General features: G+C 37.1%; 1 protein-coding gene and 1 long non-coding RNA gene across 12 annotated transcripts; one reads left to right on the top strand and one right to left on the bottom strand.

The window, feature by feature from the left end:
- Window positions 1-3,022: 3,022 nt before the first annotated feature.
- Window positions 3,023-4,068, bottom strand: LOC307003799. Its single transcript, XR_013798819.1, has 4 exons — window positions 3,694-4,068; window positions 3,508-3,543; window positions 3,255-3,369; window positions 3,023-3,134 (listed from the first exon to the last, which is right to left on the bottom strand). It is a non-coding gene; the product is annotated as an uncharacterized lncRNA (long non-coding RNA).
- Window position 4,069: 1 nt separating this feature from the next.
- Window positions 4,070-15,656, top strand: LOC307003783 (uncharacterized protein). 11 transcript variants are annotated; one of them, XM_079622597.1, is made up of 6 exons: window positions 4,503-4,522; window positions 4,672-4,740; window positions 8,089-8,189; window positions 8,517-8,648; window positions 10,608-10,725; window positions 14,291-15,629. In XM_079622597.1, the coding sequence occupies exons 5-6, from the start codon at window positions 10,650-10,652 to the stop codon at window positions 15,127-15,129; spliced, it is 915 nt and encodes a 304-aa protein (XP_079478723.1). In that variant the 5' UTR covers window positions 4,503-4,522; window positions 4,672-4,740; window positions 8,089-8,189; window positions 8,517-8,648; window positions 10,608-10,649; the 3' UTR covers window positions 15,130-15,629. The 11 variants fall into 11 exon arrangements, with proteins under 11 accessions (XP_079478722.1, XP_079478721.1, XP_079478720.1 ...); XM_079622598.1 differs by having other exon boundaries at window positions 4,504-4,522; window positions 4,677-4,740; XM_079622596.1 differs by lacking the exon at window positions 4,672-4,740 and having other exon boundaries at window positions 4,070-4,522.
- Window positions 15,657-15,911: the final 255 nt, after the last annotated feature.

Genomic DNA, 15,911 nt, shown 5'->3' with positions numbered 1-15,911 from the left:
TCCAATTATTCAGCAATTATTATGGTTCGCTCGCTCAAAAGCCATGATATCTCTCGTGGACAAACTAAAATCGCGCGCACGCATTCCTACTTCCTAGCTCATTTTCTCATGGATGGGAAATATTCTCTGGGCGGGCAAAGCAGAGAAAGGGGAGGTAACATTTCCTCCTTATGACGTCATAAGGAGGAGATTCAAGATCAGCCCGATTGAGCTTCCACTTTCTCAAAGGCAGAGAAAGATAGCAAAAGCTTGATTTACACTGATTTAAATTTCTAGAAACTTGGGGACCATATACAGGCTAGGGGAACTCATATTAATGTTAAAAAACCTCAGAAAGTGAAAATTTCATGTCATGGGACCTTTAACCGAACCAGGAAAAAAAACCCTCTGCACTCAATTGGATAGACCAATCCAATCAGAGCAATGCATGTTGAGTGACGCATAATTGTCAACAGAGCTCAACTGCACGCACGCTGGAAGTAGTAGTAAATTAATGAGTGTAAACGATCTTGTTGTTGTAAAAATTATTTAAGAATTCGCGGAGTACTTACAAGCACGAATAGCATTTTTGAGAGAAATACAAAAGGTGTATGTATATACGAACAAGTTCTCCGTTTAGGATTAGATCTCTACAATAAAGCAAATAAATCTTCTCGCATTTGTCGGCCCTGTCTCAACTTTACAACAGGGTTGCAACGCGACTTGACTGATTTTAAAAAATGGAAAGACGCTGAAAGAGACCAAGCTGAAGAAGCGTGTTCATCTGAGGCTTCAGAGGAAAGAGATCGTGAGCGCATCCCTTCCACTGGTTTTCATTGCATCCCTTCTTCTTAGCGACCATCGGAGCCAGCTGATAAATTAAACTTTTGCCGAATCCCGTAGGAAGGACGGCAAACGCATATTTCCGATCGACAAATGCCTTGATTGCGGTTCTCTGTTCGTCTTTTAAAATGAATGCGCTGACGTTTTCTTTTATAACAGACGTGATTGCAGCTGGAGAATTGAGATGTTTAGATTCTGCTGTCATCTTTGTTGAAAACCAATTCAACCCAACCGCTCTTTGATGACGTGGTGATTATGTAACCGCACATCATCTGTCCATCATCGATTAAACCCCGCCCTGGCAATTTAATTGGCTCGGCCTTCTGGGAGCCGAGCATAATTACTCCTCAACGGATCGAGTCCAAACCGAACTTCCCGACCAAAAAATGTTGTGGGCGGGCACCCAGGCTAATAATCCCCTTACTGTCCCAGCAAGCATCCACATTTTTGCCTCATCCAGATGACAATGGGTGAGTTGTTCTTCGGTTGGAGGCTGTTCATAAATATTTTTGGAAAGAGACATTTTTTTATGTTTTTATTTGAATGATGTCTGATTTTTTTTGTACAGATGTGTATTGGTTTTGGTTCTTGAAAGTGTTTTAACATGAATCTGTTATATAGAACGCAGTGTTATTAACAAAAGTAAACATGTTCACAGTGATCGTGTTTTACTTGATCATCAGTTTCGCTATTACACATACTGATCTTGCCTTGATACACTGCCAGCTGGGGAGACGAGGTAATCTTTTTGCTGTTTGTAGATGTTTTGCAGATGTTTCTATCTCCTCCCGGGTTCTCTGTGCTCTCCATGCCCCATCGTGGAGCTTCATCCTCCCAGTCAGGGAAGCCAGGTGGAAGATGGCTATCCGATTGCTTTTGAGGCAAGAAATTGTGGGGACACAGTGTTGCCAATGTGACTGTCACTTACGGTTGCCAACTTCTGGAAAAGAGAATAAGGGACACTGAAAATATTGGTAGTGTACCACACAGTGCATGTCATGTCAGTATCTTTTATACACTAAACTTTCTTTCATTCTAACGCCAAACTAAATTAAAATTTTGACAGTTGGAAAGACCCATTAGCTGTTAGTTCCCAGCATGCTTTATATGGTTGAATTAAGAGAGAATAAATGTTTCTTATGTGTTTTTGAGAAAATGAGAAAAGGGAAGGACTTGATATTGTGCAATTGTGTTTAATTTTCAATTACATTGGAATTATTAAAACCATTTAAAGAAGGGTGTTATCATTGTGGAGAAGAGTTGAGCATTTTTAAAAATATAAAATAAATAAAATATCAAAATTCTGGCACTGACTGGTATCATGTATAAACTGCTGGTGGGGAAAGTGTTAATAATTTGACTTTATTTATACTGAATAGTTGCAATGGTAGGCTACTAATGAAAGAAAAAATGAAATTAAACAATAGTTTAAGTGAAATTTTATTTTATTAACAAGATAAGAGAACGTTGTTGTTGTTGTTGAATTTTGTGGTGAGGATGTTGATGTCCACTTGAACGCTCCCGTAAGGCTCCCACTGCCCCAGTATTAGGGAAGCCTGTGGAGCATTACGAAACAGTGGTATGGATCCCGTGCCCTTTTTGGAGGAGGCCCGTCAGACGCTTCCACCCTCTGGTCTCGGCTCGTGGACGCAGCAGACTCAGGTCTACAAGATCAATGAATAAGCAATAAAGAAAGTGCCAATGAATGACTGCTTTGAGTAGCAACATTACAAATAATAATCATCTCGTTCATTAGATTTCATATTGCTTACCGTGTTTTTCCAGCAATCTGCTTAACCAGAAGCTGCTCCAGGAATGCGTCTGGTAAATGGAAATGGTAAATGGACTGCATTTATATAGCGCTTTCATAGACCCATGGCCACCAAAGCGCTTTACAATTTGCCTCTCATTCACCCATTCACTCATACATTCATAAACCGACGGCGGTCGGTAGGCGTTCGCATGCGTTACTGCTTCTCGGCTGTCTCGGGAGTGTGTCCCAGCAGCTGAGCCACCGCATTACGCTCCACCTCCGGCAGGTTCTCTGCAGCCGTCTCGAACGCCATCCGGGCGTCACCGCTGGTCACTGGTGGAAGACTGTCTCTAGAACACAGGCCAACATTAGAATGCAAAATAACAAGCGGACCACGGGCACATTTGTGTACTTTAGAAATAAAAATACAGATATGCATAATGGCACGTACTTTGCATGGAGTCCATACAGGTCATTGCAGGGGTTGTGGATCGGCCTTCCGGTGCTTGAAATAAAAAAAATGTCCCTCTGCCGTTGTGTCGTCCCCTGACCTGTGACCCTGGAGCATCACCGGCCAAATAGGTTGAAAGTAGAGGCCAAATATTTTAAAACACACACGCGCACACACACACACACACACACGCACATGGTTATAATGTAATTTTGAATACAAACGTACAAGTTCCTGGTCAGCGGTCAGAGAAACTTCGGCGGCTTGTGATGCGGCCGTTTTGTGCTCTTCACCGCCACAGAACAGCCGTTCTGAATACGGGTTCTCCCCTGCATTCCTCAACCTGCAAACACACAGTTGTGCACATTCGATGACAAGTCTTACTAATAATCAAAAGGTACACACACATCTGTGAACCACAAGAGATCATGAGGCATTGATAAAATAAATAAAATAAAAACGGTTACTAAAATACACTTACGGTCATGTTGGTAACGACACCGGGCCGCTGGAGGAGCTTGGGAGAGAAGAGATAATTTCATTTTCATTTTGCACCAAACGTTGCACAAATGTATGGGAAAATTCTAACTTAAATACAGAAATGCATTGTCATTTTGCATATTACATGGTCATTTTGCATATTACATTTCAAATTGAGTATTGCTACCTATAAGCTTCCATAGCTGAGGAGGAAGAATAGGAAAAAGGGGAGGTGGACGTCGCGGAGGAGCCGCTGATGAGTGCGGTGGATGCCTGGGGAAGAAAAAAACATTGAAAAACAAAATGATGAAATGAGAAATATTACCATTTTGTTTTATGAAGTGTTATATTTCTACACAACTGCTCCAAACTGATGTCTCCACTCCGCTGTCACTCATTTGTGTCAATGAGATGATGATCTTGCGATTTATTTATGGCAGGCAATGGGAGTTGCTTGTGATCTTAGAGAATAATAGACAATCACAATTAATGCTGCACATTATTTTAATAACACATAACAAAATGTTAATATTGAATGTTGTGTATTTGCGTTTTTATTTTATTTTATAAGTATGGCCCTAATTAAGAATTAATTTTAATAACAAATCTTGCTTATTGTATACTACTTCGTATACTTATTGTTATTCTACAGTTCTTTCATGAAAAACTTAAAGCATAAATGAACTGTTAGTAAAAAAAGAACAAGTTTCCCAAAACCTATTAAAGATAGTGTTTGCATTCAAACAGACTGTTTTTCTCCTACATAGATATTAGATACATACTCTTTCATTGGCAGTTGTTTTCAGCACATAATTTGACAACGTATTTAAGCATTTCACTAGGATTTCAACTCTGAATACCCCATATATTTTTTTTTTATTATAGTATCGTTTTTTTTCTTTGCACTTTTATGATTTTAGACAGCAGCCCGAGCGGGACTTTTATTTTGGTGTGGCGATGTGACGTCATAAGGCGGCGCCGCGCTCCTGAATCTCTTGTGATTCGGCTGAAGAAAGGTTTGTGTTTATATATGCCTTTTAAGTATTTAAATCGATCCAAACTGTTCTATCTATTTGATAGTATTTACAAGTGTTGTACATTAATTTATTATTTTTGAATGTAACACTGTAATGCTTATCTAACATTAATAAACGTTGTTATGGAGGAAAGCGGTTCCACAAATGAATGATAGCAAAGGTGCGTCTCATTGCTCGCCCTGTATATCGTGAATCAGGTGTGTAAAGCAATTTTCATTTCAATTAAAGTCTTATCTGACACCATTTTATTGTGACCTAAAATTTATGTTGAAATGCAAAAGATTGTTGGTCGATTTCTAAAAATGTATATGAACCCTGAATGTAATAAAAGTGTAATCTGTTAAATTAAGTTGTTGGGGTTGCACGATTGAGAGGAAAAATCGAATTGCGATATTATATTTTTTTTCTGATCCAAATCGCGATTTACTAGTAGGCTATATAAAAAAGAGCTGCAGGTTTGTTATGGTTTTTTAACAGCACCAAATAAAGACTAAGCGCAATCACAAACTGTGCTAATATTTATTTAAACAACTAACTTGTGGCTTTTTTATTTTTATAAAGTTGTCATAAAACCAACATCTGTCATGTTAGTCTAAATTAACAAATCTTAAGAATACAAACACTCTGTAAATAATTCTACATAAGTAAAACACTGACCAAAACCCACATTAAGGTAGCAACAATAGCCCTATTCGGATGTTAATTGTTTCTCATCTGGACAAAGTATTTTCAGCTGGGGTTAGTTTGTATTTTATTCCTATCCAAAATCCATATCCATAATGTCAGTGTTTTTCCTCCTACCACCCAAGTAGAAATCGATCCCCAGGCAAATTACCAACCTTTTATTTTTTTTAACACTAATGTTGTGTGGTAATATAATTGCCGTCTGAATCCACATCCCTGAGTTTACTAGAAGAGATCACTTCAAAATTCACTGCTTAAATCCTTTGACTGAGCACCGTATGAAAACAGTTGCGCTTCACTGTAATTTGCAGTATGGATACACACTTCTGTGTTCTCAGCACAGCTCTGATGATTTTATCAGTAAAATAGTTTAACAACTTAAGTTGTTCATTTCTCTCTGGCGACGGAAAAACAGCGCTGTGCCTAATTTGTGCAGATCAAAATATAGTCTGAGGTAATTCTTCACATAGGCTACGCTTAGGCTAATCTCTTTCTCTCCCTCATATCTGCGTTAGTTTGCTATCAGTGGCTCAGTACCCGTTACTAGCTCTAAAATGACATTTTGGAATTAGCAATGGTGGTGTGGGATGAGATCCATAAGAAATTAGTCCCACACACGAGTGTTTTAAGGACAACAACCTGACTAATATCTTGAAATGCATCATCTGAAGGATGTTTTATGGTGTGGTTACCGTAGTATTAGTGGAATAATTGACTCTGGGACGTTGAATTATTAGAAAAATAACATGCTTTTTAGGGCTGCACGATATTGGAAAAAAATTACATTGCGCTATTCCCCCCCCCCCCCCCCCCCCCAACAATATATATTGCGATATTGAGAGCCATAACTCCAGGCTATAGTCAATAATTACCATTCCATGATATTAATAATTTCACTAATAAGCAAGCTTCATTACAAGTGACAAAAAGGTCACTTAATATTTTATTCCAAAATTAGAACATTTCTGTAAATACAAAAGCAGAACACATTTTTAAATAATGCAGCAGCTTTATGTCAACCCCCCTGATTGGTTTACAACAATATAACTTAAAATAAATATATTTTTTATAAAACGACTTATAAGCATTTTGGTTCACAATCTTTTTGGTTCACAATCTTTTAAGTCAACTTTTCTTAGCCAAAGTGCCAAAGTAAAACCGTGTTGGTGTTGGTCATCATAATCATATGAAATAAACAAATGAAATAAAACTTTAATATATTTTGTATTGTATTAAATCTTCTAAACAGATTAGAGAACATGCTTCTGTAAACAGAAAAGCCGAACACATTTAAACAGCAACTTTACACCATAGCGCCGCATCACGCGCTGTGCGTAGGGCACCAAGAGCTGAAGGGGGCACCAACAAAATAGCCTAATGAAAAATCAATAATTATAATGCCGATATTATTTCAGTAGCCTATATTATTATTATTATTATGTCTTTATTTCAGACCCATGGGTCCATATAAACATACATCATAAATTAACAAACAAACACCAAATACAATTTAAAAGACATACAAGCTTTCTTTCCAATGCTTCCAAAAACAAGAAAAATACCTTGTATCACTCAATGCAATGTCATTTAAGACCCTAATAATACTATTTTTTGAAACCCTCAATCTACATATAAAATTATACATACATTTCCTTAAAACAGCATTCAACGTAGGCACATTATTACCCACAAACATTTGGCTTGCACTTGACCACCTTGGAAGCTTAAGCAAAAATCTAAGTGCATCATTAAATGCCACCTGAAGCTTTCTCATCTTTGCTTTAGAGTATTTACACCAAAGGTGGGCTGTATATAAAGAAGTACAGTATGCCCTAAATAGAGTTATTTTAACCTCATCTGTACACATACAAAATTTACGAGCAAGCATATTAGCCTGCCCATAAAGTTTACAGCACTGACGCTGCACATCATCATCATCGTTTAAATAATTTTAATGATGTGACCTAGGTATTTTACTTTATTCACTACATTTAAAACTTGGTCATCTAAATAAAAAGAAGGAAAATTTAGTTTAAGGTCTTCTTTGGCTTTAACAATCATGATAACACTGTTTTTAACATTAAATTTTATGTCATGCTTCATACCATAGCTTGAACAAATTCGAAGCAACTGTTGTAAGCCGTAATAGAAATACAGACATCCCAAAGGAAGTTCCGGGAGTCTCCCGCATAGTGATAGCGGCCGCTCACTGTTGCCGGCGAAATAGTTAAAATCTCCGGAATCTAGAGCGAGCGCGCCCGCAAGACAGAGATGTGCTCCAAAACGCGCAGCGCGTGCACGGCAGAGAGAGCAAGAGACCGCGCGCATGTGCCTCATGAAGCACATGTAATATCGCCCCCTGCTGCTACCGTGCTACTACCCTTCACATCCCGATATGAGACTTTGATATGATTCAGTCGTCTGCTTGGGCCACATGTCATGTGTTTGTGTAATAGTCCACTTCTTTCAGCTCCGCATCAAACCTGATAGCATCTCAGAGATGTCTCTTTGATGTCTGCATTTACATCTGCAGATTCTACATCTGAGACGTCTCCTGTCAGAGGTTTATGGTTTAGAATATATGTAAAACTGCCCTTTCTAAGATGTTTATCAGATGTATTTAACCAGCAGATGTTTTCCAGATCTTTAGCAGATCTCTCCTACATGTATCAGTTTTTGGATAGCTTGAGTAAAGAACATACGAGAGGGAATGCGATATCTTTTATCGAGCGTTAGGATAAATGTGGCAGCATTATTCGGCACCATATGTTTAGCCAGGTAACTCATGGCGTGTTATTTTGCAGTAGTTTCATGAAGACTTGTCATAGGCTCTGCCACTTTCTAACGCTTGATTTGCTTAGATGTCAGTCGCGGTGGTTGCGACAGTGCGTTCATCGGTGGACCTTGTGGCCATGCACTCATCATAGATTTGTCAGTGATACTTCTACAGGTGTTGATACAGGTTGGTAGACGTTTGGCAGATTTTTCACAGTACTTGCCTGTGAAGTACATCATAAATTCAAAATCCAAAAGGCTTCACTTTAAAAGTCTGTAAAAGCACAGACACACTTTGTTGCGGAATTGAACTGCTCCCGCTCATCTTTTTTAAAATGCTATTCTTGGCACTTTCAATCAGCATGTGTAGTGTTAAAGGGGTCATGAATTGAGAAATCAACTTTTCCTTGAACTTTTGATATATAATAATATAATAGGTCATCGTAAAATAAGAATATCCTGTAAATTTCAGAGCTGAAAATGTCCTTAGTTAAATAAAAGCTTTTGTTAACAGCTGGATCATCAAACGCGGGATCTGCGATATGGCAAATCAGTGACGTCAGAGAGCAGCGAAATGCCGCCTCAACAGAAGAACAACGCCTAATTCTGTAGCCCCGCCTACTGATTCGCCCATGACATGTAATAGGTAAATAACATAGGCCTACCTTGCAATAAAAATGCAGCTGAAAATTACAAAATATTGTGCAGTGCCTGGTCGTGGAAGAACATTTGCTGCATATAAGCTTCCTTCGGATTTCAATTTTAGGAATGCGTGGTTGAACTTTTTTAATGATGATATGGTATGATAATGGTAAGACATTGTGCGTTTGTTCGATTCATTTCACCGCGGATTCTTTTCAGGGTTTCTGCAGGGTTTAGTCAGTCAAATTTAAGACTTTTTCATGACAAACACTTGCCAAACAGGTGAACATTCACAAATCTGAGGTAGAACATTCAAACATTTGACATTTTTCCTTAACAAAATAAATATCTTTATTGTAAAAATAATTTCTTAGTTTCTGCATGTGCTAATGGGGGATATTGTTTCAAGTCTTGAAACAGGTTCGTGATGCCTGACTTTGATGGGACGTATCTTCATGAAATGTATGAAAAACAGTAGCATTATTACTAAATACATTATTAAATACTGTAATTATATTCCATTAGTCCTTTAATACATTGTCTACATTAATAATATAATACAATTCAATATATATATCCCACATTTCATGGTGCAGTTAATATTACTAGGCTAACGTTACAGTAAATCCGTGGTAAATGATGGGAATGTGTCGACGGAAAAGCTTCTGACTGTATCGTTGCTCACAGTGCTTCTCCTGTTCGTCAGCGCCATTTCATCTGCCTTTACACTGGTTTAAATCACGGAGACATTTGTGTTCTTCACTGAATTCAAGCGCTTCTCACTGGATCTCGAGACCGATCAGAGTAAACGCGTCTGCTATAGTGAGCTCGCGCTGCGCTGCCGTTTGGACTTTGAGCCGAGCGGATAAACAGTCCGTGTGGCGCGCGGTTTAAATGAGTTTCGTTCCGCTATTGGCGCATAAACTTCATCGAACATTTATCAAACTCTTGATATCATTTTGCGCCAGCACATTTTCGGGGGAAAAGGCGATGGCAGAACCAATGAATGAACGAGCATATAAATTTAAGACGTGGCTAAATGTAATTTATGACCTTGTATGGAAAATCCAGATGTTTTTATGACTTTTTATGGCCTAAAATTCTTATTATTAAATTTAAGACGTTTTATGACTTTTTATGACTCCGCGGACACCCTGTCTTTTGTAAACAAGACAGGTCGAGGCTGGATTTCCAGACAGAATGAGATTAAAAAACAATGCTGTGCTTTCTATATTGGATCCGACAGGAAGGGTAACACACTTATGTGAGTAAAATATGTTTTTTATATGTGCAAGTATTGCATTGTTACAGATCGTGATATCTATTGATTATCGTGTCTAAACAGTCACAAAAGGGTCCAACTATGAAGGACGTATTGTCCTGCGATTCGTGATCAGACTCTGGGGTCGAACATGTATGGGCAATCATTCTGGCTGCCATTTTTCCACATTGGAAGTTTTCAAAACAATTCCCCATGTGAACCGTCGGGAGTCGAAACTCATTATAATATGCAAAACTGTTATCCAATCATATCAGTGGGTGTTGACTTCCAAGTCTAAAATGCTGATGCACGCCCATAAAAACCAGGGTAGAATATAGCCTATTACTTATTCATCATGATGTTTTTGAATGTAAAAACCACGTGAACGTAGTAATAAGTTGACCTCAAACAACAGTATCAAAATGTTTAAAAAGCCAGTTCATGACCCCTTTAAAATGGTTAAACTCTGCGTCGAACATTAAATGCACAGGATGCAAACCGTCAACGACAATCCAAAGTGGATTGTTACCTTAATTGAAAAAAATCGCACCCTTTTAAATCACAGTTTTGGTTTAAAAACAAATAATCGTGCAGCCCTATTAAGTAATCTACAAATCATAAAATAGAGATTGAGACGCACACAGAGATGTAGTTTTGATTTATTTTTCTTTCTGTTAATTATTCTTATCTTCAATATGACAGGAAAACTCAGGTTGGGGCAACTGAGATCCAGATGACATAAAGATGGGGTTTATCAAAGAGGAGAGTGAAAACATGAAGATTGAAGAAGTGGAACATGAAGATACTGAGACGCAAACAGGTTGGTTTCATTCTCAAACCTGAACTCAGTCATTTGATCCTTATTAAAATGTCCAGCTCTACAGAAATGTGACTTTTTTTTTTTTAAGTTAATATTGCATCAAATACATTCATTAAATGATGCTATTTCCACTTCACCAGTGAGACTGGGCTAAACAGAACACAATGATGTGACTTCACATGACTAAATAAAGCCCGATTTAAAGTCCATTAGGTTTTATATAAGGGTGGCCACAACTGGGTTCCTTGCTGGCCTTTGTTCCTCTCTCAGAGTTCACACCAATGAAGTGCCTAAATGTAATAACAGAGAAATGTAAGATATTAGTTGAGGTAGGTAAAGATTAATTGCACTTAAGACAGACAAACCACACTGCATTCACCTCATACATCTTCTAAGCTGTTGCTATTATGCCAGTATCCTGAACAGAACTGGAAAGATGGGAAAATGTCCAAACAATATTTAGTAAAAGCAGAGGATTTACCTTTGAACAAACTCCAATGTCCTTTCAGCTTCCTCTTGGTATTGCAAGTTGAAGACACGGTAGGTGGTGAGAATTGCAGCAAGTCCTATGATGAAGTTTGGTGGAACAGTTTTCAATGCTGATCATCCAAAGTGTGACTTCATCACCAGCAACCGTATCAAATAACAATTATAGTTAGTGTTACGAAGTTATAACCGTATCAAATAACAATTATAGTTAGTGTCCCCAGTAATAACCGTATCAAATATGGGTTTCAGCACCCTATCCATGCATTCTCCAGATATTGGCTAAACAGTGTAAAATATACGGCTCTATTTAACTGGATGAGTATCATAAGTTATACTTTCAGATCAATACTCCTCATGACTTGGGACGGCTAAAACAGGGTTGGACAGTAATGACCAAACCCACTTGAAGAAGGTCTCTTCAGGACTTGACGGCGTCAATTGGAATATGCCTCCAAGATGTCTGAATACTTAGACTGGCATGACTCCCAGTCCACATTTTCCTGACATTTTCACACTTTTTAGTCCAGAATCACTTGTAGCAATAAAGAAACCTCATTGTCCATCCAGATAAAATTGTTTGATGCTTTTGCCATCTTGATTGTTTGTATTCCCCGCTCTGTAATAATGCGCATGCGCGTAGTGTTCCTTACAAAGTGACATCGCCAACTACTGGCCTGGCATGCATAATACAGTGTTTTTAGTCATTAGGATCTGTCTGAATGGGGATCTTTTTGACAACGTTGTTGTTGTTGTTTTTTCAGTAATTTGACTTGACCTGTAGCAGCCTATATTCTGGAAGGTTATTTCGAAACAATGCTATTGCTGCATTGGGGCAAGATCATGTGCAAGTTAGAGGATGCAGCCTGAAAGTGTGTGTAGAAAATTTAAATTAGGGGAATAAAATATATGTATTTTTAAAATAACATTTTTGTCGGGCTGCAACAAATCAATTATTAAAAGAGTTGGCAACAAATTTCGTTATCGATTCGTTGTCGCGCGACTATTACGCCACTCAATAAGTCGCGGAGATGTTTGAATAAAAAAAAAAAAAGAGTTGTTGAGCGCGGATCGGAGCAGTGCTTTATGAGGCGCCGGACTGGACAAAAGCGAACTCCGCGCATTAGTAAACTGGTACATAGTTATATAGAATTACTATAAGAGGCATGGAAGTTCGATAAATGGGCAACAATATAAATAAAAACAATTAAATTCTTACCACTGAATTAGCAGACTGTGATTTGAATCGGGACAGACAAGAAAGTGTTTTCATCTTCTGTCTATCTAAGTACCACTACAAGGGGAATATTTTTTTCCAGCACTGAATTTTTCTTTCTTTACTCTAAATGACTCCGAGAAACTTCACTATATGCTCTGAAAGGATGAGCTGCAAAATACCTTACACACCATACGAGGTGGTCAATCCATTGTATTTGTTTTTTATATTATATATCCCTTGTGTTATCCCTTGTGTTAACGTTATGACCCGTTTCGATTTTCTAGTTGTTGGAAATACTGGTTAACCTATGTTTTTTTTCTTGATATTTTGTGACTTTTTCTCATTTATCATCATGAACATGCATGCAAAGTTTCAACATGCTGATGTGTTTTGACATATACAAACACAATTACTATTACGTTCGTGATGTTCGCTGGTCAATTTGACCCGCATATTTTAACGCTCTAAGACAACTGTACCGACCCAAAATAATAACATTTATTGGTTATATTTTGTTATTGTGGCTTTTTAATACCTTATGAAGCTAAAAAATTAGCTTGTCCATATTTATTTCAATACAGAAAAATATTTTGTCAGCCAGATTGTAAAAATTAGCTATCATTTATTTTTTCTAGCTACCTGAAATCAAATTAAACAATTAAAAATTGTTTTTTTTTCTTGATATTTTGTGACTTTTTCTAATTTCTCATCATGAACATGCATGCAAAGTTTCAACATGCTGATGTGATTTGACATATACAAACATAATTACTATACATTCATATTATTACTAATAGTGTCAATTTGACCCTCATAGACATCTATTCAAAAGAAACTGTACAGACAAAATAAAAACATTTATTTTATGTATGGCAGGGCACTTGTGATGTGAGGTGTGCCCATCCAAGTGTGAGAGCAAAACCAGCACTGTGTGTGAAGTGCAAGAAATTCATTTGCAGAAAACACACACGTGCTGTGTGCTCATCATGTCAGAAGTAACTTCTTGACTTTATGAAATGAGTCTACAAAACAAAAGTTGAGCCAACTTAGGAAAAGTAAACATTATTTTCATTATACAGCTAAATTTAATTGATCAGTTATGATGTTCTAACCATAAAATGTACAACAACAAAAAAAAAAAACGTAAAAAAAAAACAGTATAGGCCTACTGTTAATCAATAATAATAAAATTTTGTCAAAACAGTTTTAAAAAATGGTTAAAAAACATTTTCATAAATCATATGTTCATATATTTTTTGTTGTTGTAAGGTTTGACAAATGTTTATATTAAAAGTTTACAATTTTGTACCTGAATCTTTGTTGTTTTTTATAGTGTCATTTTTGAGGAATTGTATTGAATCCAATTAGGGTCAATTTGACCCGAACCATAAGGGGTGTACACAGAAATCCAACACAACACAAGGGATATACATTGTATTTATAGTTAATATTAGGATAGACCAGATATATTATCTTCTGTTATATGGAAATGAATGCTTTTATTTATTTATCCGATTCATCGATTAATTGGAAAAATAATCGTTAGTTGCAGCCATACTTTTTTGTAATGTCTATTCAATTATTTTCTCATCTTGCACAATAATGACTTTCGATGATTGTTTGGGGTGTTATTCCTCTGCCAAAGGTGTGATTAGTTTACAATTTATTTAATCTGCAATGTAATTATTACATTAATTATTTGGAATAAAACTTTTAACACCTCTTTCAGTAGCTTAGTGTGTATAGGATCTAGTATACTTATTGCTGGTTTTGATGCTTTTTATTTTGGATATCTTTATTTCTTTTGATGTCTGTTGCTTTGTCATTAAAAAGGGTTAACTTGTATTTGTTTTGTTTTAGACCTGATGAAAGAAGAGAGTCAAAAACCAGAGGAAATTGAAGTGAAAATTCAGAATGAGAAAGATCAGGATTTTATAAATGGAAAAAAATATTTTGGTTGCTCAAAGACAAAAAAGACTTCCTCACGAAAAAGAGGTCAAAAGGCCAAAACCAGGTATCATTTTAACTGCCAGCAGTGTGAGAAAAGTTTCACTCATAGAGGAAACCTTAACGTCCACATGAGACTTCACAAAGGAGAGAAGCCTTTCTGCTGCCAACAGTGTGGGATAAGTTTCACTCAAAGAGGAAACTTTAACGTCCACATGAAAATTCACACTGGAGGAGACGCTTTCATCTGCAATCATTGTGGGAAGAGCTTCTCACGAAAAGGAGGTCTCAAGACTCACATGAGAGTTCACACCGGAGAGAACCCGTTCACATGTGACCAGTGTGGAAAGAGGATGAGATTTAAAGCCACTTATAATAAACACATGAGGATTCACTCAAGAGGAAACAGTTTTGCATGCCATCAGTGTGAAAGGAGTTTCATAGACAGTGATCACCTTAAGAATCATGTAATAACTCACATTGGAGAGAAGCCTTTCATGTGTCATCACTGTGGAAAGACTTGTAAAAACAAAGCAAACCTTGACGTTCACATACGAATTCACACAGGAGAGAAGCTTTACATCTGCCCTCAGTGTGACAAGAGTTTCACATTTAAAGGAAACCTAAAGATTCACATAAGAGTTCACACAGGAGAGAGGCCTTTCACGTGCCCTCAGTGTGGAAACAGTTTTATGTATAAAAGAGATCTGAAACGTCATATGCTCACTCATTCTGACAAGAAACTGGAGTGATGGTGCATGAGGCTTAGTAAAAGGAGCAATTTCAAAAATCACTTGTGCATTCACAATATTAAATAAAATATTCTGTCTTGCTGTAAAATACCGTGTGTGTGTGTGTGTGTGTGTGTGTGTGTGTGTGTGTGTGTGTGTGTGTGTGTGTGTGTGTGTGTGTGGAAAAGGAACTGAATAAATAGTGAATATTGAACATTGCACTTAATTATTTGGTTATATATAAAATATTTGTGTGTGTGTGTTTATATATCTATGTTAGATACAATTATGCAACAGCACTTATAATAACACATTGTATTAAACTTTCACTAATAATAACGCTTTGTGTATTTTAGGGACCATTTATATAGGTGGGATTGGATTATTTAGTTAGTTTCTATTAAAATCTTTGGCTTCTGATTCATACATTCAACTCTAATTTTACATGAGATGATTCAGTTTTAATTTATTTACCTTAATACTAGTTAAAAATAACAATGTTCTGTATTAAAGACCTCCTGTGCTTTAAAGATACACTGTCGTCTTTTTTCGCTGCTAGGGGTCGCTAACCTCTTACAATAACTAGACATAGGTTGATGACGCAAAATTTCCTGAGGAATTATGGAACTTGTTGTCAAGCCGATGGATCTAATAATGTTTATGGATGCGTGAATACATTGATGTTTTTATCATGACTGTGGTATGAGAGACATCAGCACCACACGCGAATCCCGCGGATATAAAGGAATAAGGACATTTGAATTCTACCGAACTACCCGCAAGTGCTGAATTAATACTCTCAC

This window comes from Phoxinus phoxinus (genome assembly GCF_949152265.1).
Source record: "Phoxinus phoxinus genome assembly, chromosome: 9".
In the NCBI taxonomy this organism is placed as follows: Eukaryota; Metazoa; Chordata; class Actinopteri; order Cypriniformes; family Leuciscidae; genus Phoxinus; species Phoxinus phoxinus.
Note: the sequence above shows the minus strand (reverse complement) of the source record. Positions and strands in the feature narration are given on the sequence as shown.